General features: G+C 35.4%; 1 protein-coding gene across 1 annotated transcript in view; it reads right to left on the bottom strand.

Annotated features, from left to right (window-relative positions):
* Positions 1-16,770, bottom strand: part of LOC127844756 (cholesterol transporter ABCA5-like) — a 56,708-nt gene extending 39,938 nt beyond the window's left edge. The window contains exons 1-10 of the mRNA XM_052375214.1: positions 16,362-16,770; positions 15,040-15,145; positions 12,996-13,777; positions 10,227-10,413; positions 9,401-9,577; positions 7,670-7,814; positions 5,486-5,675; positions 4,605-4,672; positions 3,999-4,132; positions 151-297 (exon numbers count right to left, since the gene is read on the bottom strand). Of these exons, the coding sequence (XP_052231174.1) occupies positions 151-297; positions 3,999-4,132; positions 4,605-4,672; positions 5,486-5,675; positions 7,670-7,814; positions 9,401-9,577; positions 10,227-10,413; positions 12,996-13,777; positions 15,040-15,126 (1,917 nt within the window). The 5' untranslated portion in view covers positions 15,127-15,145; positions 16,362-16,770. The remainder of the gene's footprint in view (positions 1-150; positions 298-3,998; positions 4,133-4,604; positions 4,673-5,485; positions 5,676-7,669; positions 7,815-9,400; positions 9,578-10,226; positions 10,414-12,995; positions 13,778-15,039; positions 15,146-16,361) is intronic.
* Between the last annotated feature and the right edge of the window lie 6,408 nt (positions 16,771-23,178).

Raw genomic sequence — 23,178 nt, 5'->3', positions numbered from 1 at the left:
GGGTAGAATTGTAAAATATTATACAGTAAATTACACAGAGTGAGGTATAATAATGCAAATGCTGTTTATAACAATTTTTTTTTTAATCTTACAAATAAATAGAGATCTTAATTTTTCTTTTGCAAATAATATTAGCATTAAACAATTCACCTCTGCCTCTGAGATATTGCCTCCTTTCAAACCAGCAAACAGTCTTAGATGTTCATAGCATGTGAACTGGTCAAACAGAATATTGTGCTGAGGACACACCCCTGTCATGGAACGAAGCGTTTCAATGTCAGAAGTCCTTGTTACATCCTGTGCATACAAAAAAAATTGATTTACCAAAATTTCATACATGATAAGACATATAAGTTAAATCACAGTTTCAGAAGAAATGCCTTGCACAATTCGATAATATAATTGTTCTTAAGTAAATTTTATCATTACCAGAATGTTAATATCAAATTCTATTAGGGTGGTTCATGGGGTTTCATGTAGGAACAGTTAAATTAAAAAAAAAACATGAGCAGACTGCTTTAGTTTCTACAATGTGCTAATCAAAGAAATATCCAAGTTGGTATTTCTAAACATTGGATTTAATTATTTGTATATGCCAAAGTTAACCTAAGGCTGTGGAATATCTGGAGTAAAATATCAGGAAAAATAAGTCAGTAGTTGTCTTGTCTTTATAAAGATATAAAAGCATGTGAATCAGTTTTTACATAATAAATAATTTTTACATAAATGACCCCTGTGACATTGACCTTTGTCTCTACTGATCCCGCAATAAATACACATAGAGATCTGTCTCCATAAAGACAAACCTGCAAGTGAGATATGAAAGCATAAATTAAAATGGAACAAAGCGTTATGTCTGACTAATTCACAGATGGACACATTCAGGGAGGGGCCAGAAACAAGTTCAGGAGGGGGACAAGAACTTTTGTTTTTCATAAATAAGCCTTCTTGTGGAAAGAGGGCTTAATGCATGTGCGTAAATATTCTTCACAGATTAGCCTGTGCAGTCAGGCTTATCAAGAACATCACTCTTCGCTTTTATGTTGTTTTTTGTTTAAAGAAAGTCTCTGCTTAGTGAAAATAAAGTTTAAGCAGAAAGTGTCAACCAGATAAGCCCGTGCAGACTTCACAGGCTTATCTCAGACGACACTTTATGCACATGCATTAAGCCTGGACTTCCCAGACATTTTGAGATGTGTACACAATTTTTTGCAGTTAATCAGTTCTACTCACAAGCCCATTGATTGTACATAATGTTATACAGTTATCAGTTCTACTCATAAGCACCTTAATTGTACATAATGGTATACAGCTATCAGTTCTACTCACAAGCCCCTTGATTGTACATAATGTTATACAATTATCAGTTCTGCTCACCAGCCCCTTGATTGTACATAATATTATACAGCTATCAGTTCTACTCACAAGCCCCTTGATTGTACATAATTGTATACAGTTATCAGTTCTACTAACTAGCCCCTTGATTGTACATAATGTTATACAGCTATCAGTTCTACTCACAAATTCTTAAGCCCCTTGATTGTACATAATGTTATACAGTTATCAGTTCTACTCACAAATTCTTAAGCCCCTTGATTGTACATAATGTTATACAGTTATCAGTTCTACTCACAAGCCCCTTGATTGTTCATAATGTTATACTGTTATCAGTTCTGCTCACAAGCCCCTTGATTGTACATAATATTATACAGTTATCAGTTTTACTCACAAGCCCCTTGATTGTACATAATGGTATACAGTTATCAGTTCTACTCACAAGCCCATTGATTGTACACAATGTTAAACAGTTATCAGTTTTACTCACAAGCCCCTTGATTGTACATAATGGTATACAGTTATCAGTTCTACTCACAAGCCCCTTGATTGTACATAATGGTATACAGTTATCAGTTCTACTCACAAGCCCTTTGATTGTACATAATGGTATACAGTTATCAGTTCTACTCACAAGCCCCTTGATTGTACATAATGTTATACAGTTATCAGTTCTATTCACAAGCCCATTGATTGTACATAATGTTATACAGTTATCAGTTCTACTCACAAGCCCCTTGTTTGTACATAATGTTATACAGTAATCAGTTTTACTCACAAGCCAATTGATTGTACATAATGTTATACAGTAATCAGTTCTACTAACTAGCCCCTTGATTGTACATAATGTTATACAGTTATCAGTTCTACTCACAAGCCCCTTGATTGTACATAATGTTATACAGTTATCAGTTCTACTCACAAGCCCCTTGATTGTACATAATGTTATACAGTTATCAGTTCTACTCACAAATGTTTAAGCCCCTTGATTGTACATAATGTTATACTGTTATCAGTTCTGCTCACAAGCCCCTTGATTGTACATAATGTTATACAGTTATCAATTCTACTCACATGCCCCTTGATTTTACATAATGTCATACAGTCATCAGTTCTACTCACAAGCCCCTTGATTGTACATAATGGTATACAGTTATCAGTTTTACTCACAAGCCCCTTGATTGTAAATAATGTTATACAGTTATAAGTTTTACTCAAAGCCCCTTGATTGTACATAATGTTATACAGTTATCAGTTCTACTCACAAGCCCCTTGATTGTACATAATGTAATACAGCTATCAGTTCTACTCACAAGCCCCTTGATTGTACATAATGTTATACAGTTATCAGTTCTACTCACAAGCCCCTTGATTGTACATAATGTTATACAGTTATCAGTTCTACTCACAAATGTTTAAGCCCCTTGATTGTACATAATGTTATACTGTTATCAGTTCTGCTCAAAAGCCCCTTGATTGTACATAATGTTATACAGTTATCAATTCTACTCACATGCCCCTTGATTTTACATAATGTTATACAGTTATCAGTTCTACTCACAAGCCCCTTGATTGTACATAATGTAATACAGCTATCAGTTCTACTCACAAGCCCCTTGATTGTACATAATGTTATACAGTGATCAGTTTTACTTACAAGCCCCTTGATTGTACCTAATGTTATACAGTTATAAGTTTTACTCAAAGCCCCTTGATTGTACATAATGTTATACAGTTATCAGTTCTACTCACAAGCCCCTTGATTGTACATAATGTAATACAGCTATCAGTTCTACTCACAAGCCCCTTGATTGTACATAATGTTATACAGTGATCAGTTTTACTCACAAGCCCCTTGATTGCACATAATTGTATACAGTTATCAGATCTACTCACAAGCCCCTTGATTGTACATAATGTTATACAGTTATCAGTTCTACTCACAAGCCCCTTGATTGTACATAATGTTATACAATTATCAGTTCTACTCACAAGCCCCTTGATTGTAAATAATGTTATACAGTTATCAGTTCTACTCACAATCCCCTTGATTGTACATAATGTTATACAGTTATCAGTTCTACTCACAAGCTTCTTGATTGTACATAATGGTATACAGTTATCAGTTATACTCGCAAGCCCCTTGATTGTACATAATGTTATACAGTTATCAGTTTCACTCACAAGCCCCTTGATTGTACATAATGTTATACAGCTATCAGTTCTACTCACAAGCCCCTTGATCATTATTATTATACAGTTATCATTTGTTCTACTCACAAGCCCCATGATATTACATAATGTTATACAGTTATCAGTTTGACTCACAAGCCCCTTGATTGTACATAATGGTATACAGTTATAAGTTCTACTCACAAGCCCCCTGATTTAACATAATGTTATACAGTTATCAGTTTTACTCACAAGCCCCTTGATTGTACATAATGTTATACAGTTATAAGTTTTACTCAAAGCCCCTTGATTGTACATAATGTTATACAGCTATCAGTTCTACTCACAAGCCCCTTGATTGTACATAATGTTTTACAGACATCAGTTCTACTCACAAGCCCCTTGATTGTACATAATGTTATACAGTTATCAGTTTTACTCACAAGCCCCTTGATTGTACAAAATGTTATACAGTTATCAGTTCTACTCACAAGCCCCTTGATTGTGGCACTGCCTGAGGTTGCCCCTGTCATCCCGGTGAGGATGTTCATCAGAGTTGTCTTGCCTGCCCCGTTGTGACCCAGAATGGCCGTGATCTGATCCTCATAGATCGTCAAGGAGAGATCTGAAACCAGGAGAGAGACACAGATTACAACACTTGAAATCCTTGAGTATCAGATAAAGATATTTATATTATTATTATAACTATTATGTATTTAATATTATTAAACACGATAGAAAATTGATATACCACTGAAACAAACATTTTTTTAAACGTTTATGCTTGTTTACCATTTCTATACATTTTAAACGGATTAAATTAAAATTTTGCAGGAAATAATCACAACACGGAACTTATATTACTATGTCATTTCAGAAATGTTGAGTTCTGCATTGTTATTGATCGATTTTATTCACTGTTCTAATTCAGTAACAAGTAAAAAGGTCCTGAAGGTGAAACAGAGACAATAATTGATAATTATTACACATGTTCTTCAGTGTTTAAAAGATAGATAATCCCTACCAATTTTAAATCACTGATATTCCCTAATTAATTTTTACCACAGGAAAAGCAAAATTAAAGTGTGGTAGCTTACTGTTAATGGCTTTTACTTCTCCTTTTTTCTTATCTGTGCTCTTGTACATCTTTGTTAAGCCACTTATTCTTTAAAATAAAACATTATCATAACCATTTACACATTTCATTTAGGCATGGCAAACTGTAGCACATATTTATAGTGGTTAAGCACAAAAATAATAATCTGATTACATATAGTTGAGTTTCCCTTCTTACTACATTTATTTAATATAAAGGTCATCAGTTTTCGCTTTTTTTATGGTAACAAAGTCTTAGTGGCTACAAAAAACACACCAGAACAAAAGTGCAATACATACCGGGTATGTTGGGTTTAAAAGAACCATACTACAATAATTGAATTATGAAAAGCCAACAGTGAGTACCAATATTCAATTCACTTGGCAAAGAAACAGTAATGAAACCACTATAAAACAGATAATTAAGTCCCAGTGATGTAATTAATATAGTGTTCACCTTGCTACTGAGATGTCCAACACACTAAGTACTGGTTCTTCCAAGGAAACACACTCTAGACAGTCTCTTTAACCCTAATACCACTTAGAAACGTATTTGTAGCCACTAAGAAATTTAAATTAAATTAAAGTTCTTTTTTACTATACTAAAGTTTTAAAAGCTTCATTTCCGACCCTTAGATACTGATGAGCAGCAAACAGCATAAAACCTGAACAGACTGCGAGTTACTTGCAGGCTGTTCTGGTTTTATGCTGTTTGCAAAAAGCCATTTTTACTTTGCTTCTGAGTGGGAAAGGGTTAAGCCAATGGCTATTGATATATATATATATTAAAGATAAAAAAAATAAGTCGATTTGAATTAATCGGTAATTTCCTATCTTTTATGATAAACCTAACGCATCCAAAGATCAACAACAGTCATTTTACCTGACTGCAGCCTTTTCTTTCATGTTCTCCGGTACAGGTTCAATATCAGCTGAGGTGCTCTCCCCTGGGTGCTCTCCACCATACTCCACAGCATCATTATTGAACGTAACAAATAAACCACGTTGCTTAGGTGGGCACCAGTAAGAAGGGGAGAATATGTACAGCGGATGATACTTTGGACCATATTCACCTTTAAAATTGTACATATATATGAGACTTGTTCTGAGAAAACTGGGCTTAATGCATGTGCGTAAAGTGTCGTCTCAGATTAGCCTGTGCAGTCTGCACAGGCTAATCAGGGACGACATTTTCCGCCTTAACATGATTTTCGGTAAGGAGGGACTTCCTTGAAACTAAAAATACCATAAAAGTGGAAAGTGTCGTCCCTGATTAGCCTGTGCAGACTGCACAGGCTAATCTGGGACGACACTTTACGCACATGCATTCAGCCCAGTTTTTTTAAGAACGCGGCTCATATATATAAGACTGACGAGAACATGTTAAAATCAATGATACCTTGGAAACAAACAGTATCTCAGCCAATATCAACTTGCAAGACCTGTTTTACTGGTGTAGGTTGGCAAGAAAATGTAGAATCAGTATAGGGATTAAGTCAGACTTACAAATGGAAGGGGGTATAAAAAGGTAAAAAAGATGTCTTTTGTGAGCAATCGCCCAATCTTAAAAGCTAAACATTGTAAGTGACTTAATTTATTTATTTTTTAACTTGAGTACTAATAGCGAAGCATTTATTCCGCATATATTCTATGCAAATTGTAATGCAAAGTAATACTAAATGTTACTGTTTGAAAAACATGTTAAGTGTTTCTGTATTTACCAGAACATTAGCACATAAAACAGGAACATTAAAAGGTGGGAAACATTTTGAAAAGGTGGTGCATTAACATGGAAAGGGGGCCACACATTTAAACAATGTGACATTCTTCTTCAACTAATTTAATACTGAGGAAATTTGGGAAAGTCTTGTAAGGTTTTAAATAAAGCATAGGCAGTTTAAAATGCCCTTATAGCAGCTTCCCTTTCCAAGAAGCAAACTGTAGAGATTTTCTTAACATCTGCTGAAGACCTTTCTTCAGGTCATGACAGAGGACATAAGAGCGGTGCTCTGCCAACCAAGCTAAACGCATGTGCCTACTGCACACACTAATCATGTCTTACCTGATTAGCCTGTGCAGACTTCACAGGCTTATCTGAGATGACATTTTATGCCAGAGAATCAAGACCAGTTTTCACAGAGCAAAGCTCATATCTTAACCCTCTACCACTTAGATATGTATTTGGCACATTTGTAGTCACTTAGAAAGTAATATTTAATTAAAGACCTTCGTTACAAAATTCAAGATTTTAAGGTCCAACCCTTAGTTACTGTCGAGCAGCAAACAGTATAAAACCTGAACAGACTGCGCGTTACTCACAGGCTGTTCTTGTATTATGCTGGTTGCAAAAGCAATTTTCACTTTGCTTCTCATGGGGGAAAGGGTGTATTTTGACGCATTTGTAGTCCCTTAGAAAGTTAAATTTAATTAAAGACCTTTCTTACTACATTCAAATTTTACGTATTTTGACGCATTTGTAGTCCCTTGAAAAAATAAATTTAATTAAAGACCTTTCTTCCTATATTCAAGTTTTAAAGGCTTTATTTCCAACCCTAAGATACTGATGAGCTGCAAAAAGCATAACACCTGAAAAGTTACTCGCAGGCTGTGCTGGTTTTATGCTGTTTGCACATAGCCATATTCACTTTGTTTCTGAGTGGGAAAGGGTTAACACATATAGTCACGAAGCTCTGTACTGGGACATTTAAAAAAAAGCAAATTCATTACATTCTATAACAAATCATAGCTGATTCAAGTACATGTTTACATACAATATGTTGTGAGCTTGTAAAATTGGTAAGGTATTTCATATTGTATCATTATGTGAACAAAAATGTTTGCAATTTACCTTGAACAATTGAACACAATATTTTCAAATAAGTTAAACTCAATTAACCTAGAAAACCTGGAAGAAATATTTAACTGTTCACGTGAGTCTTATTAATTTTTTAAAAAGGACTTTTTGAATAATGGGCCAGTGGAAATAAAATTATTAACGTAATTACTTGTTTACATATGCACTACTTAAATTTTTAAAAGGACACTTTTGGAATAATTGACCCAATACCTGGAATAACATTGTCAAAGTACACTGCAAGCAGGAAGTAGATCATGGAGTCCACAAGCAACATGAACAGAGGGCCAATGAACGGGAAATCCCCTTTGCGAGCAGACGTCAAATTGAGCCCACCAGTAATGTCCATGTATATAGCCTGAAAAAATAACAATAACCCTTAACCCTTACAGAGCTGGAACCGAATTTTGAAGGCCTTTGCAAACAGTTTGGATCCAGATGAGACGCCACGTTCTGTTCTATTCTGATAGTATTTTTTGAACAAAAATCGAAGAAAATGTTAATTTTAGAAATTCAGCAGACGACATTTTATCATATGACAAATTACCCAGCATGCAAAGGGTTAACCACTGAGATATGCACTTAAACTCATCTGTAGTCTCTAAGTAAATCAAAAAAAAAATCTTACTAAATTTAACCCTTTGCATGCTGGGAAATTTGTCGTCTGCTAAAATGTCGTCTGCAGAATTTCTAAAATCAGCATTTTCTTCTATTTTTTTCAAAGAATACTCTCAGAATAGCAAACAGTTTGGATCCTGATGAGATGCCACGTTCTGTGGCGTCTCATCTGGATCCAAACTGTTTGCAAAGGCCTTTAAAATTCGGTTGCCGCACTGAAAGGGTTAAGTTTTAAAGGCTTTATTTTCAACCCTTCGATGCTGATGAGCAGCAAACAGCATAAAACCTCAACAACTTGCAAGTAACTGGCAGGCTGTTCTGGTTTTTTGATGGTTTTTGCATATAGCCATTTTTACTTAACTTTTGAGTAGGAAAGGAATAACCATGATAAGAATTATGTTTTTTAATTATACTCAGTAATAAGTGTGACACTATGTGTGAATTTGAGCTGTATAGATAGTTTTGCACTAATATTGGTAGGTTGAAATTTGCAGAATTCAGTTGTTTCAAAATAGTTTCTCCCGATAATCAATACTTGTGGGCAGTTGTTGCAACTAATAACTAAATGAGTACAAATAGCTATAACTAAGATTGGAATTTCAGTTATTACCATACGCTTGCCAACATTATAATTGCATAAATGATATAATTGAAATTACTAAACCACCAATGAGAGCCTATCATGAATCTGAAAACCTCAAGTTTATCTGTAGAACATCCACAGATGCATTTGAGAATTTTACAAAAATACATATAACATAATATATAGGGACATCTGTAAAAATTCAGCTTAATTAAATTTCAGAGTTTTGGACTGTGTACAGTGACATTTAACTCTGCTAAGAATCAAACTGAAAATGTCTATATATGAAACCAGCAAAAACCTAGAACAGCTTTCCTGTAACTCGCAGTCTGTTCAAAACTCAGGCTTTTTGCTGCTTATCAGTAACTAAGGATTTGAAATGTAGGCTTTATAACAACAATCTACTTAGAAAGGTCTTAAATTTGATTTGACTTTCTAAGGGACTAGAAACTCTTCAACCTGCCAATCTGAGAGGTAAAGGGTTAACTCTTTCAGTGCTGGAACCGAATTTTGAAGGCCTTTGCAAACAGTTTGGATCCAGATGAGATGCCACAGAATGTGGCGTCTCATCAGGATCCAAACTGTTTGCTATTCTGATAGTATACTTTGAAAAAAATCGAAGAAAATGATTATTTTAGAAATTCAGCAGACGACATTTTAGCAGATGACAAATTTCCCAGCATGCAAAGGGTTAATGGAGACCCTGAAGAAACTTGTGAAGTCCCAGCTGGAAGTTGTCATACCTGGTCCATGCCGAGAGCGAGACAGACGGGTGACAGGAGACATAGAAGCCAGCGCCCGTAGACAGGTATCTTGTAGGACACGCTGCCAGTGCCCTCCTCATAGGTGCGCGTCAGACTCACTGCCAGGTACAGACAGCTTACGATCATGGTGCCCATGCTGGCCGCCACGCCCGCCATCTGTGAAACATCAGACATCAAATGACCAGTTGAACAATCAGTCAAGCATGTGCTGTCATTTTCTTTTTAGATGAATGATTTTTGTCCTTGTATTCAAGTAAATTGATAGATGGGCAGGCGCATCAAAGGTATTATAAAGGGGGTTTGTGATTATTATATATACATGATTTAAGACTGAAAGAGATACAACATTGGTGGAAATATTATATGTGAATTTTACATTTCAAAGGAGTTGTGATGTAATATAGTTGTGTTAAATTTTAAATCCCAATAGTGATATAGGCCAAGGGACATTTTATAGCGGAAATACATCATCTTCTTCTGAAGGCAGTTCAACAAATTTGTTTGTCTTGGTTTGGAAATAAGGTCCCAAAAAGACAATTTTTCTAAAGCTCTGTTTTAGACATTTTCAACCTTCACTGTATAGATAGATTAACTCATTCAGTGCTGGAACCAAATTTTGAAGGCCTTTGCAAACAGTTTGGATCCAGATGAGACGCCACAAAACGTGGCGTCTCATCAGGATCCAAACTGTTTGCTATTCTGATAGTATTCTTTGAAAAAAAATCAAAGAAAATGCTTATAGCAGACCACAAATTTCCCAGCATGCAAAGGGTTAATTGTTGACAGATTGAAAGCTTACACTAACCATAGCTTTGTTGAAGAATGGTGCCAACATGCACGCCAGTGATATCATGGATATACCATAGAACACCAGCAGAATGAAGAAAAGTCCATAGCTACTGTTGGGAAGGAAGTCGGCAACCACAGCGATGATCGTGACTATGCCTGTGATCACAATCGCTGTGAACATGTACACACAAAACGTGGACGTCCTGAAAAATAATGATGTTACATATGATATGCGTATTATTAAAACTAATAAAGAAAATAAGGAACTATGATTGTACATTTTACCTTCTTTAATTGTCTCTCCCTTACTGATACACTATACTGTAAGGTATAATGATAAAAATCCTTCTTAAAAGTACTACTATTGCAGACAATAATTTGATGAAACATGTTTATAAAAACATAATAATATATAGTAACCATACAAACATTTGCAGATGAGTCCTACATGAGCATGCCCATACATGTGCTTGCCCATATTGCACCCATATGGGTCTCCCATAAGCAGTTTATGAATATGTTAACATGGGCTTGCCGATATGGAACCCATATGGGTCCCACATGAGCTGTATTTAGACATGCCAACATTGGGCTGCCCATATGGGTGCCACATAAGCTGAATATGAATATGCCAATATGTGCTTGCCCATATTGAACGCATATGGGTCCCATATAAGCTGTATATGAATATGCAAATATGGTCTTGACAATATTGAACCCATATGGGTCCCACATAAGCTGTATATGAATATGCCAATATGGGCTTGGCCATATTGAAGCAATATGGGTGCCACATAAGCTGAATATGGATATGTCAATATGGACTTGCAAATATGGTCTTGCCAATATTGAACCCATATGGGTCCCATATAAGCTGTATATGAATATGTCAATATGGACTTGCAAATATGGTCTTGCCAATATTGAACCCATATGGGTCCCACATAAGCTGAATATGAATATGCCAATATGGACTTGCAAATATTTAACCCATCTGGGTCCCACATAAGCTGTATATGAATATGCCGATATGGGCTTGCAAATATTGAACCCAAATGGGTCCCACATAAGCTGTATATGAATATGCCATTGCAGTGTATAGGCTGCCCATATTTAACCCATATGGGTCCCACATGAGCTAATATATGTTATTAACTTAATGAAATTTCTCACAATTTCGATATGACATATAAATGCATACAAGTTTTGTGTGTAAAGAACAGTTAGTAAAATTTTCTGTTTTATATTTGTTACGTATTAACACGAAGTCAACAGTTTTTTTATATCTGTGTAAATATTGAAGGTATTTATTTGAAGTTTTGTTTGCTAGATTATCAACCATAAGCTGGCAAACTAAGAATGACATGGAAGTTCAGGAAACAGGCAAAAAGGTCAGCTTCATATCATGCAAGGCAGATATGAGTTATAATCATGGCAAAACAGAGTCCTTATATCAACCTCAACCAAAATGTTCCAAAAATTATTGCAATTTAAAAAATTGAAAGTTATGAAATCTGATGTTGTTTTTTCAATAAAATTACCAAAAGAAAACAATTTAATGCAGATTTGCAGCACATATGGGATCCAAATGACGCCAAAATGATTTAACAAAAATCATTTTAAAACAAGGCCATGAATATTAAAATACGCCTGTCATACAAAATAGACCTAATAAGATGCCATACTTTTTTACTTGTTATTGATCTTGACTTCAATATTATGGGAACAGACATATCTGGAATGATTGGTGAAGATTCTGTGAAAAGTAAAGACAGCTGAAATGAAACATTTTGCACAAAGGGCAATAATTCTTATGTTCTTGGCACAATTTGACTGGTTATCATACTTTGCCTCCATGTTATGTGAACAAATAAACAAACATTTCAAGAATGTTTGGTGAAGATTCCATGAAAACTGCACGAGATAGCCAGCAGATATGGCCACTTTCATGATTCCATGATAACTGAACGAGATAACCAGCAGATATGGCCACTTTCATGATTCCATAAAAACTGAACGAGATAGCCAGCAGATATGGCCACTTTCACATTTTTGTATGAATAAAGGGGCTTTAACAATAAATTGGCTGATGCGGATAGAATGGGTTGATAACTCTGCCTCCATGTTATGAAAAATTTGTCAGAAACAATGAAGGTGCAGCCTCCGCTCCGACACACCCCAACCCCCAAGTCACCGAGAGTGTTTCCATTATATGCCCCATTAAGAGACCGGCATATAAAAATAGTCTTATAAATATCAATGACTATAATAGCATGTAATGTTATGTACCCAAGGTATTGAAATTACAATGGCTATCAAAAATAAATATGATACAGCACTGAAGTTTCTTACAAAAAATAAATGTGCCACCAGATACATCCTCCAATGTTGTTCTGGTAATATGACCCATTCATTCTTTCCCACATAGAAACCTATTTTGATGCATTTGTAGTCCCATAGAAAGTTCAATATAATTAAAAACCTTTGTTACAAGATTCCATTTTTAAATGCTTCATTTTCAACCCTTAGTTACTGATGAGCAGCAAACAGCATAAAACCTGAACAGACTGTGAGTTGCTTGCTGGATGTTCTGGTTTTATGCTTGTTGCACATAGCCATTTTCACTTTGCTTCTGAGTGGGAAAGAGTTCAAAGGCAGGTGTATAAAAGTAGTCATATAAATTATATGGTGTATAACTGCATGTTATACATGTATCACGATCCAACGCTGTTGAAACAATAATTTTCATGGATAATAAGTATGAAACAGCACGACAGTTTCTTACCAAAATACTGAGGATTTCAAGCCCATCATCTTCATGCCTTCTGTGATTTTTTTCTCTTTTTCAGCAACCAAAGCTACAGTAAAGTAACTGATCAATGGTAAATATGCAAGCACGAAGTACATGGAGGAAATGACCTGAATGTAGTTGGTGTCCGTTTGAAAGGCAGGCTTCGGCAACATTTGAACAGCAACTTCATTGGATAAGTAGGAGATCCCATACAGAACTTTCATGAGGGCTGCGTCAATGGTGGCTTGTAGTTGTACAAAGCCGGTGAACATATATTTATTCACTTGACAGTTGTCATTATGCTGAAGGCCATCATCATTCACTTGTGTGTCTCCTATTTTCTTTCTACAACTACTCTGCGATGCAAAAAGGTCCGAATACTGGACTGAAGGAAGGGACGATGTTGGGAAGCGTAATGCGTAACTCAAACTTCCCTTTCCGTTAAAGTTAAATACAATGCCTGCTAATACAGAGGATCCATTTGCTTGAAACTCTTCTTCAGCGATGGTGTCATTCAGAAAAATCTCCACAGAAACATTTTTCTTTGTTATATCAGTGAAAATCTTTGAGAACTCTGACATGATATCTCGTACTTGAGAATTGTTGGGAGTCACGAGAATTCTTAGAGGGTGGTTGTCCGGGAAACTAGAGCTCAGGATTGAGCCATTAAAGATGGAGTACTCTGGAAAGCCTCCAAAGGGCTCCAGAGGGTTCAGCTGTGCGGTGCGCTTGATCACTGCTAGGATTGCAACATACATGACTGGAAGGAAGAATTCCTGCAAGGAAACAATTTATATTACAAATACATGAGGTGTATCATTATGTGCAAACACGTATGTTAAAACAATAATGAGGCTTTATTTATGCACTGAAATTATCAACATATTTAGGTAAATTTTACATGCAAACATACTACACGAGAACAATCATGTTCAAAAAGCTATATGTATATCTAATCTTTTTTTTTTATACTAAACACTCTGTCTTTGAACACTTTGTCTTTCTTAATAATATAACCTAATTTAAACAAGAGCACCGCATAACAGGTGCCAACACTCGGCTGCAGGTGCAGTTTTAAATAAATGAAAGCTTGTTTATTTTTTTTATTTTTTTTAGAGGTCACGCTGACCTTGACCTTTGACCTAGTGACCAAAAAATGGGTGTGGCGTTTAGAACTCATCAAGGTGCATCAACATATGAATTTTCAAAGTTGTAGGTGGAAGCACTTTGATTTTATAAGAGCCCATGTTAAGGTTTTTCAGCACGACGCCTATGGCAGACGACACGACAAGCTGGCTATGACAATATTTTGGGTACAGCTGAGCTAAAAAATCATAGTTGAGTAAAGCCTTACTTGATTAAAGTGATCTCTCTACTATTAGGCCACATAACTCTATCACTATGACCAATGGCCTATATTAGCCCTTATAGTGCTGGAACCGAATTTTTAAGGCCTTTGCAAACAGTTTGGATCCAGATGAGACGCCACAGAACATGGTGTCCCATCAGGATCCAAACTGTTTGCTATTCTGATAGTATTCTTTGAAAAAAATCAAAGAAAATGCTAATTTTAGAAATTCAGCAGACGACATTTTAGCGGACAACAAATTTCCCAGCATGCAAAGGGTTAAGACAAACAAGATATAGCTGCAGACAAATGGTAAACATAACATAGTCTTATTCTGCTGGTCAGTGACATTGACCTTTATCAGTGACCTCAAATAGACATTTGTGAAATTTCCATTAAATATCTGTAGAAGTTACAAAGATATGTACTTGCTGTACACCAAATGTAACCTGAATTTCATCATGCATGTAAAAAATAACCTTATTGTATAAGTGAAATAATACACTAATTTTATTGTGTAAATTATGTTACAATTCAACTACAAACTGTAATTAATGAGAAGACATAAAACAGTCTGGTATTTTTCTGCTTATTAACGTTAACAAGTGTGCAAGAGGGAATGAAAAATTTCAAACCAAATTCAATCACACTATAAATGAAATACAATGGAATAAACATCAAAATGTATACCGCAAATGTTTTGCTTTTGTTTCTTCTCTTCAACAGCACTGTCTTCCATATCATGGTCTTAAACTGGGTCCACCACGTGGCGACCATGGTTATGCAAGGCTGAAAACTTAACAAACAAGCACAACATGGATACCAGGAGTACAACTCTGGTTAACAACATTTAGCTAATTTCTTTATTGGCAATATAGTCCCACTGAATTAACAATGGACTAGGCATGTTTTATTATACTGAAATTCTGTCCCATTCCTTATATCCAAAAAAGTTTATAAAGTTATTAAAACTGAAAGTACATTTACAGCAAGGTAGATTATACATATATCATTACAAAGTCAACAGTATTTGACATCAAGTGCATCAGAAGTGTACTCCGGTGGAGGAATACAGAATGGCAAAGCTGAGAACCAACAGGAAAACAGTCAGTGTCAAAGAAATGAACACCACCATCAAGTTCCTATTCAGAACAGCAGAAGTCAGCTGCCATTACCTGTCCAGACTAGAATAGGTGATCATATTCCCTTTGCCTACTGGGTACAAGGCATGAGTAAGAAACCTGTGTTTTAAATATGCATGTCTTTCATTATCAGTGACCAGTATTAAATTATTGCTTCTCCACTGTTACAAATTGATCCAACATCAAAGTGACATACATGATACAAGTATTGCTCCTTATTATGAAGATTTCCCAAATGCTTACTTGGGGTGGTTTTCTAGAAGTCTACACAGTTTGTTGTTTCAGGTATCTTCACACAAGTATCCTTAGGCAGTTTCCAATAAGTATATCAATACTTACTTTATATTTGGCCAAAGGAAAATAATGTTTATGTTTTGTATGACTAAATTATTTATCCGTTAGAGAATGATATCAGAGAAATGATTTGCTCATGAAATTAAGTATGCATTATTATTGCATTTGAAACAAATGCTAATTAAATGAAGAAAAAACTGTGTTATTAACATTAATAGTAGATGTATTATTTCAATTAACCTGTTGAAGGCATAGATCACAACTGATACAGCTGCTGTATATATACTTATGCATAAGCCATGGCACGCTCTGGAAAAATAAAAGGGGTTTAATTCATGTGCGTAGAGTGGCATCCTGGGCAGATTATCTTGTGCAGTCCGCACAGGCTAATCAGTTTTCGTTTTAAAGTTATCTTCTAGCTAAAAATCCAGTCTAGGAGTAAATTGTCGTCCCAGATTAGACTTTGCTGACTGCACAGGCTAATATGGGGCGACATTTTAAGTAACTACATTAAGCCCCGTTTTTCCAGAGCGAGACTCATATTTAATGAACTTATTTGGCCTACATCACACTTACCGAAACAGGCGAATGTCCAGAAAAAGTTGGCTGACACAATATTTCGACTAACTATGCCAATTGTTCCTTCTTATATACCAACAAAAACAATTAATCTGACGTATTTATAAATAAAAGGTATTCCCATCTTATTTTGAAATACTAGCAAGCATCATATGAACGATTGTCATACTATAAAATGTTGACTTTAGCGCACTTTAAGTCACTTTAACACGATCATTTTGTCATAAAACAACGTTGGTGGGTAAAACCTTGTATTCAATATAAAAAACAATACTGCAATTTCGCAAGCTATCTTAGTACGTTCAAACACAGTTAACCCACTTTGAAGTAGTACATGCTCGCTCCATTAAAGAACTTGCTCGTTATATATCAGCCATGTAACCGGCGCTAGTTAACCCTTGTATTGACATTTTGATATCATTGTCTTAGTTTTTAACCCCGTGCAGATGCTTCGCTAAACATCGCCGATGTCCGTATTCGTCATAGTTCAAATTCAATGACGTCCCATACATCGGCTATCTCGGATTCCTCCGTAAGATGCGAGTTGTGTATCGTGTTATTTTTTAAAAGTTGACCCAGCATTTGTAAAACTATTGCAAGACATATACATTTCCAGAAAGGAAATTCATTTCTGCGTTGAATAAGACCGTGATCGTGAAAATCGCTGCACAATTGATGAAGATATGGCAGTTCAAAGCGATGCACTCCGTTTTGGGGTGATTTTGAGTTGCATACCTTGTTATATATATATTTAAAGGGGCCTTTTCACAGATTTTGGCATTTTTTAACTTATTCATTAAATGCTTTATATCGATAAATGTAAACATTGGATCGTAAAAGCTCCAGTAAAAATTCAAGAATAAAATGTAAAAAAGGAAAAGAACATTGCCCGGACCAGGTTTCGAACCAGTGACCCCTGGAGTCCTGCCGGAGTCCTGAAGTAAAAACGCTTTAACCTACTGAGCTATTCCGCCGAATACACAGTTTTAAATATTTTATACATTATATAAGCAATCTTCGTAGTTTCACGAAATTTAACGACAAAAACAGAACTCTCCAAATTATTCAATCGTTTCGCGTTGCAACGCTTTATAATTTTTAGGTTTTAAAATCGTCAAAAGATGCATAAAATGGCTATATTAGACCATGGTAAATGTTCAGTATTACTGTTTCCTCACAAATATCATAACTAAAACGAAAATTTGCGAATCTGAAACAACTTTTTTCAATTTTGTCAATTTACCAAAGCGTGAAAAGATCCCTTTAATAGTGATTTTTTTTTCAGAAAAGATAATTTTTCGTTATAATATGATTATTTATAATTTAAAATGATTTTTTCACTAATTACTATCATAGCAACACGCTAAGCACCTGTGGTATATACATGACGATCAGTGAAGTTATATGAAATTTATAAGAAAACATTAAATGGAGGTGGATTGGTCACACTTAGCGAAAACCTCCAGATGAAATCATACCACAGGCCTTGAAGTGAAATCGACAGGGCAAGAGACGAGTTGGTCGCCCATAGATCACATGGAGGCGATACTTTGAAGGAGAAATGAAGAACTGTAACCTGGCATGGGGGTGGGGGGGGGCGTTAAAGGGATCTTTTCACGGTTTGGTAAATTGACAAAATTGAAAAAATATGAAAATATGAAAAAATTGCTAATATAAGATATAAATATGTCATGCATGAACATTCGGCAGAATAGCCGAGAGGGTTAATGAGTTTTTACTCCAGGACTCCGGAGGTCACTGGTTCGAGCCCCGGTGCGCGAAACATTTTTTTCCTTTTTTAAATTTTATTCTTGATTTTTCACTGGAGCTTTTAAGATTCAATGTTTACATTTATCAACATAAAGCATTTAATGACTAACTTCAAAATATGCCAAAATCTGTGAAAAGGTCCCTTTAAAGACAATCTCCAAGAACGGAGTGCTCTGGAGGAAATTTACAAATTTCAATTTTCTTAAATAGGAAATAGTCATATTGGAAACCACACCGGACAGGTGGTTTTCATTCTCTTACCCCCCCCCCCCCCCCCCCCCGATTCTAAACACGCACACACGCGCGCGCACGCATACACATACACACAAAACAAGTCCACGCAAACATTTAAGGTAGCGTACCCGTGATAATTTCCCGCGATTTCTTCCAAGATTGAAGAGCCTTTTTACCTGTTTACTAAGCAGGAATTTAATTGAAGTTGTCGTGGCCGAGTGGTTAATGCGATAGACTTTAATGTTTTCGGATCTTCCCGCGCAGGTTCGAATCCTGCCGACAACACATACTTTTTACGACGCATTTTATTTCTTTTTTAACGTAATTTGATTTAGCATAGCATATAAGCTATGTTTATTGTTAAATATGTTGCAATTTGTATGCACATTCTTTAATTTTTAAAATTAAATCAACGTTATGGCTATATTGGGTGATTTATTGCTGAAAATACGAATCATGCATGTTGCATTTTTATTTTTATATAAAAAAGTAAACGGTAAATCTGTCTATTTCTTGGTATTTTTGCTGTACATGTATATAGTGTATCTATAAAAACTAAGTTCAAAACATTACTCAAATGATACTATTTTGAATTTGATGACACTTTGTTTTTAACCAACCAAATTTCTACTTGACTGAAACCACTTACATTTCATGGCGCTCTTCCATAGATAACAAGTTATAAAGAAAATAAATGTCTGTGAAAGAATACTTATTTCATCTTGTTTAAACTTTAAACACCTTTACTGCATCAATACACACCAACTGCATGCCCATATTTGGAACTCTGGATGAATTCTGGAACTTTCATATACCCCAGGGGTGCAAATAAACTGGACGAAAGCCGAGCGTGGGGTGGTTTTGAAAAAAATCAGTACATATTTTTTAAAGCATGGAAAGTCTACCTTAAAATGTGCATGTAGTTCAGTGAAATGATGCTGATTAAGAAAATAATACATTAAATTATATTTGGAAAGGTGACATTACGGGTGCGCTACCTTAATGACTCGGTGAAAGTTAACTCAAAATTCTTCCCTACGTTCGTGAGTTTATAAAATTAACTAAGTAAGAGTGTTGGGGCACATTCCGGGTCACCTGGCGCCGAATGTCGTCGTAAACATCAGAACAGAACAGAACAGAAATCGAAATACTCGCACACATGTGCGCGACGAGGATGAAATCGGCAGTCAGTGTGAATATGTAAGCCTATTTTGCCTCAAATGCCAAATCGTGAATGCGTACTCTTTTCAAGAACGGGAGTATACATATACAACCATGAAAGCCTAAATTAGTATTCTATTGATAATTACGGATTAAACGCGAGATTGGTCCATCGAAGTTTGACCGATAATATTTTGACTCTAAATAAAAACAACATACGAATTCACAGCAAAACTGATGGATGCTTCGTGATGATGCTTTTTGTCAAATGTAAGGCGTGCATTGAAAGTATGGTAAAACAAGATGAGTTTGTGAAACACTATGTCCCCATATCTTTGACATTGAAGGATGACCTTGACCTTTCACCACTGAAAATGTGCAGCTCCATGAGATGCACATGCATGCCACATATCAAGTTGCTATCTTCAATATTGCAGAAGTGTACATTAAATAAGCGATTTTGATCCATCTATTTGACCTTGAAGGATGACCTTGACCTTTCACCACTCAAAATGTGCAGCTTCATGAAATACACATGCATGCCAAGTATAAAGTTGCTATCTTCAATATTGCAAAAGTCGAACAGACCGAAACAATGACACTGACCTGACATTGTGAAAATATGTGCATGTCCAGACAATGCGGCATAATTATTATAAGTTTTCAAATTTGCTTCATCAGTGTTAGTTATCTCATGTGGATTCACTTTATTACTCGAATGCCAATGATATCCTTTAACAAAAAAATTCACACCGAAAGACCTGACAATATGCTCGTGTCCAACCTAGAATGCAACGTGTCAACTATATCATCTAATGGGCATTAATAACTCTCGAAATCCCGAGCGGAAACGTAAAGCTTAATTTCTTTTTATTATCAATAATAAAAGGGAAATAATTCCATGAAAATTTGTTGGCGCGGAACATCTGAACATGTCCACTCTGTAGTGATACTGAATAAATAGAGTCATCCGATTCGGATCGTAAGTTTTGCTGTCCGCTTAACGCAGTATTCGCCTAGGCGACCCGGGTTCAAAGTCCGTTCCTGGGTGCATGTGAGTATGGTCGGGTCACTATAACAGACAGGTGGCGTCTCCTCCGGATTCTCCGGCGCCCCCTCCCCCACACACAACAAAACAAGACCACACCAGTAAAAAACCCAAAATAGCATGAACTTGCAGAGCTCTATATTTCGAAATTCGCCCGAACTAACGTGAGTCTTGTAAGTAACCCTCGGATAATTCCGCCATAACGGCGTGGTGTAGCCCACTGGCCAAAGCGTTCAGATTGAAGAACGAAGCAGCTAGTATCGGAAACAAAGGTCAAACGTTGAAGAGCTTTCCACGCGCTCTGGCCATACACGAATGGAATGTAACTGCGAGGAAACACAAAGGTCTCGGAAATGGTTATTTTGGTTTCAGGTACTGTTTACAGAAATGAATATAATGTCCGTACTTGTAGAAAAAATGCACTTTTCGAAGCTTTGTATGCAGTGTTTGACAATATCTTAAACACATGAACTCAACAAAGCGATTCAATTATTCACAATTTATTTCGCTATGATGCACACGGTTGTGCTTATTATGTTTGTAAGGCAAGAATGTTTTAATAAAATGATTTTCGGACCCGCCGACTCAGATTTTTGACGAAACAAAAAAAAAAAATCGTTTTTTCGGATGCCAAAAGGTGGCTTTTAAACACGAAATGCTTGCCGGGTTTAAGAAAAAGTTCAAATGAGTTATAAATCATCATAGTAAACCCAGTTTTAATTACCCACATTAATACGTGAACCCCCTTTATCGTGTACATGTGCTGGAATTTACCAACATCATTGTTTGTGCAGGAAGTTGAGGAACGCTGCAACGCTTTCATCAGCAAAGTCTGCTAATTTCTCAATAATTATGCAACCGTCAAATGAAATCCTGAATGGAATCGATTTGTAAGTAAATATTTTATTATTTCTTTACAATTTTATTAAATTGATAGTATTAAAATGACCAAACAATATTATGAAAGCAATAAGAAAAGAACGATTTTAATTTAACAGGTGCTCGCAATGCGAAACCCATTTACGCCTATCAACTTTAAACATTCCATATTTTACGCACAAATACGGTCATATTTTAGAGAATAAAATTTTATGTGTTGTTTAATGTAGTTGTAGTGACGAATTTGTGCATATAATATGTGTTTTTTTCGTTATTTTCAATGGGTACGAAACTTCGGTTTTGTTCCGAACTGGTTCGTACCAAAAGTTCAAAAATCGCAAAACAGTTTTTAAAACGATTTCAAACCATGAATGTCCAAATAAAATAGTCAAGTTTATGGAGGTTATTATCGTATTAACAGCTCCTTTATGACATTGAACTATCAATTATGTTATCATGGGATAAACTTTCACGAAGATCAATAATTATAACGATTATTAGGGACGCTATTTCTTTAATCAATACCATGACAAAAACGCGTGTTAACTTGTTTCAACAGGCATTTGTGTTTAACAGGTCCATTATTAAAATGTTTTGGGAACGATATATTTTACTTAAGATACCAACTATTTCTGAAATCGTTGTACTATATTTCGGATATGTTAAAATTCTGACATATATGAAGATACTGACATTTATGCTCGATTGGTCAATGTCGGCTCGGGTACTACTTACATGTACCACGGGTACTCTTAAGTATACTTACATGTACCCCGGGTACGGCAAATATACTAAAATGTACCCGGGAATTTTAACGCTAAATCGGTCGTTGTCGGCTATTTTTTTAAATTAATTATGTTCACATTTATTTTCTATTAAATTGCCTCTATATTACCGAAACTCGTACTAAAAAGCATGCTGATGCAGTTATTTAAAAGAGAAGTTTGTTTAAGATAAACAATATCGTTATACGGTAATCGGTAGCGCGTTTTACGACATCGGATTTTGGGCGGAAATACAACTTGGGTACAGCCTAATATCGACCGGGTACGTTTAGGTATATTTACCGTAACCGGGGTACATGTAAGTATACTTAAGAGTAACCGGGGTACATGTAAGTATACTTAAGAGTACCCGGGGTACATGTAAGTAGTACCCAAGCCGACAATGACCAGTCGAGCGGCATTTATGTGTTGATTTGTTGTATATAGTTTGAACAAATATGTTTTGTATTATTTCAGACAACAAGAATGGATGGTTGCAATTATCCTGGGCCTTTCTGTCAAGAAATAGATGTGAAAAAATATAGATTTAATTAAACCACCACAACTAACAGAAAACCTTTTAACAAAAGGTGTTGTTTTAGAATTTGTGAACATTGATAATAAACAGAAGTTGATGTATATCATGTCCAAATGACCAAATGTATAAACTGTTTAACAATTTGAATTGAGATGTTTTATTTTCTGATGTTTGATTTATTTTTCCTTTCAGATGATATATATTTGTGTGATTCTAGGTTTTAATAAATCATTCTGAAACATTTATGCAGCATACTGTTACGTTATTGTTAACGTTATTATAGTATGTTGGTTTATCAAGTGAAAAAAAAAAATTATTTTTATAAAAATAAAGCTTTTAATATTAAGACTTATTAAGGTACTTATTGTTATTTATGTATTAACATACTTCTCAGAGTAATAAAAATATAGTAAATGCCAT

This window comes from Dreissena polymorpha, chromosome 9 (assembly GCF_020536995.1).
Source record: "Dreissena polymorpha isolate Duluth1 chromosome 9, UMN_Dpol_1.0, whole genome shotgun sequence".
NCBI classification, from domain to species: Eukaryota; Metazoa; Mollusca; class Bivalvia; order Myida; family Dreissenidae; genus Dreissena; species Dreissena polymorpha.
Note: the sequence above shows the minus strand (reverse complement) of the source record. Positions and strands in the feature narration are given on the sequence as shown.